General features: G+C 37.6%; 1 protein-coding gene across 1 annotated transcript; it reads left to right on the forward strand.

Annotated features, from left to right (window-relative positions):
• The first annotated feature begins 313 nt into the window (after positions 1-313).
• LOC123250431 (interferon beta-like) lies at positions 314-2,558 on the forward strand. Its single transcript, XM_044679494.1, has 2 exons — positions 314-409; positions 1,950-2,558. Exons 1-2 carry the CDS (start codon positions 314-316, stop codon positions 2,556-2,558), a joined length of 705 nt encoding a protein of 234 aa, XP_044535429.1.

The following is a 2,558-nucleotide window of genomic DNA, read 5'->3' on the forward strand; positions in this document are numbered from 1 at the left end:
AGGATGTATGTGACATAATATTTCTGTAGGTTCAAGCAATGTCTTTTAAACATGAACAAGAGAATGTTTTTTTTTGTTTGTTTTGTTTTGTTTTTTTTAACCCTTACCNTTGCCCAGGGTCACACAGCTGGGAAGTGTCTGAGGCTGGATTTGAACCTAGGACCTCCCGTCTCTAGGCTTAGCTCTCAATCCACTGAGCTACTCAGCTGCCCCCTCAAGAGAATGTTTTAAAGCTCTTTAGATTTCATTGCTGCAGGTATCTTATGACAGTCATTAAATATTTATTAAGTACCTGCATTATGTGGCAGGCACTATGGAGAATATAAAGATGGGGAAAAAACAGTCCCTGCCCTCAAGAAGCCCACAATCTAATAGGGCAGACAACATGGAAGCAAGCATGTACCAAGAAGTATAATTGCTTCTATGTTGTCTGCTCCATGTTGTCTACAGGATAAGTTGTTTATAATCAGCAGAATGGAGGCACTAGAATTAAGAGGGAACCTGGAAATACTTCCTGTAGAAAGTAGGATTTTTTTTAGCTGTAACTTGAACGGAGCCAGGGAAACCCAGGAAAGAGAGCTAAGGAGAAACAGCATTCCAAGAATGGGAGACAGTCATATGAATTGCCTGAAGTGGATAGATGGAGTGTCTTGTCTGATGAACAGCGAGGAGGCCAGTGTCACTGAATCTAAGAGTACATGTGTATGTGTAGGTGCTGGGAGTGGGATAAGTTGTAACTTGAGGTAATTCCCCTACAATGTAGATCATCATCTTGCTGCAAATTATAGTCTTAAAGACTTGGCTGGGACACTGGGAAGGTAAATAATTTACCCAGGTATAGATATGTTAGAGACAGAACTTAATCTCAGTTCTATGTTCACTCCAAGACCAGTTCTCCATTCACTGTCACTTTGCCTTCAATAGAGATGGAAAAGAAAGAAAGAAGGAAGGAAGGAAGGAAGCTAGAAAGGAAGGAAGGGAGGAGGGATGGAGAAAGGAAAATTATGTTTATTTCAAAAATTATAAAATAATAAATGTTTTTCTAAACATATATATGCATTTTATCAATTTCACACTTTCCAGCCATTTCCAAACCATGTAATATGCATCTGGCCTTTCTTCTCTCACTGGAACTTGGAATCCACCTTTTCAGAGTAATGTATTATAAAAATTAGTCTAATATATGGGATAGTATAAAGTTGTCTTGATGCAAATAGTATTAATAGCAGTAATAAAATAGCTAGCAATTATATAATCCTTTTAGATTTCCAAAGAGATTTACAAATATTATCTCATTTTAACCTCAGGACAACTGTGGCAGATTGCTGTTACTATTATCCCCATTTTATAAATGAGGAAACTGAGGCATATAGAATGACTTGCCAAGGGTCACCTCAATAGGAAGTATCTAAGGATAAATTTGAATTCCGGTCTACCTAGCTCTTTGTCCAGTGCTCAATCATCCAGCTGCCTTTTTAATCAAATTGTTTTGAGATGAAAGGGTTAATTAAAAATTGGGAATATAATTGAACATTGTTCTAAACTAGTAATTTTGTGGAAGAATCCAAGGCAAATATTAAATCATGCTATAACAAAACATTCACTATTATAGACAGTCTCTCTGTCATATACACTTTTATTGTGGAGAAATAGTTCCATATGATCCTGATAATTAGTTCCTTCTAGATTATCAAATGCTCTCTGAAAACCTACAAAATCTCTGAGGTTGTTTACTTGTGTATTAAAAGAGCCCAACCACATACATTTCTAAATATCTAAGAGAAAATAGCAAAATATTACCACTAATATGGGGGGGGGAAGTAGATGACATAACAAAAGTGAAAATGAGAACTGAAAAGTGGGAAATTCCTGTGATCAAGATCATTTAGATGGACAACATCTCTCAATAAATAGATGGCACACATGGAGGAAAATCATTCACACTTCAGATAACTGAAAGGTCTACGCAGCTAGATCCTCACAAGTTCACCATGATCAACAGGTGCATCTTATACCTTGCCCTTCTCCTGCTCTTCTCTGCCAATATCTCTTCTAAAGCCTACGACTCACTTCGCTTCCATCAAAGAAGAACCAATCACAGGAGTTTGATGCTCTTGGATAAAATGATTGGAAAACTTCATTCAGAATGTCTACAGGAGAGAATGGACTTCCAGATCCCTCAGGAGATTGTGAAGCCTCAGCAGTACCAAAGGGAGAATGTCACTATGGTAATCCTTGAGATGCTTCAGCAAACCTTCCTCCTATTCAGCAGCAAAAATGCCAGCCCTGATGTGAATAAGACAATCATTGAGACATTCCTCAGTGGAATCTATCAACAAATGGTGCATCTGGAAATGGCTTTGGAAGAAGAGATGGACCAGGCCGATAGCTTCTGGGAGAGTAACGAGAGCATCTTGCATCTAAAGAATTATTATCAAAGGATTACAAACTTTTTGAAAAACAAAAAGTACAGCAGCTGTGCCTGGAAGGTAGTCCAGGTGGAAATCAAAAGGAACTTTCTCTTCCTTTACAAATTAACAGAATATCTTAAAAACTGA

Source organism: Gracilinanus agilis, chromosome 1 (assembly GCF_016433145.1).
Source record: "Gracilinanus agilis isolate LMUSP501 chromosome 1, AgileGrace, whole genome shotgun sequence".
NCBI classification, from domain to species: Eukaryota; Metazoa; Chordata; class Mammalia; order Didelphimorphia; family Didelphidae; genus Gracilinanus; species Gracilinanus agilis.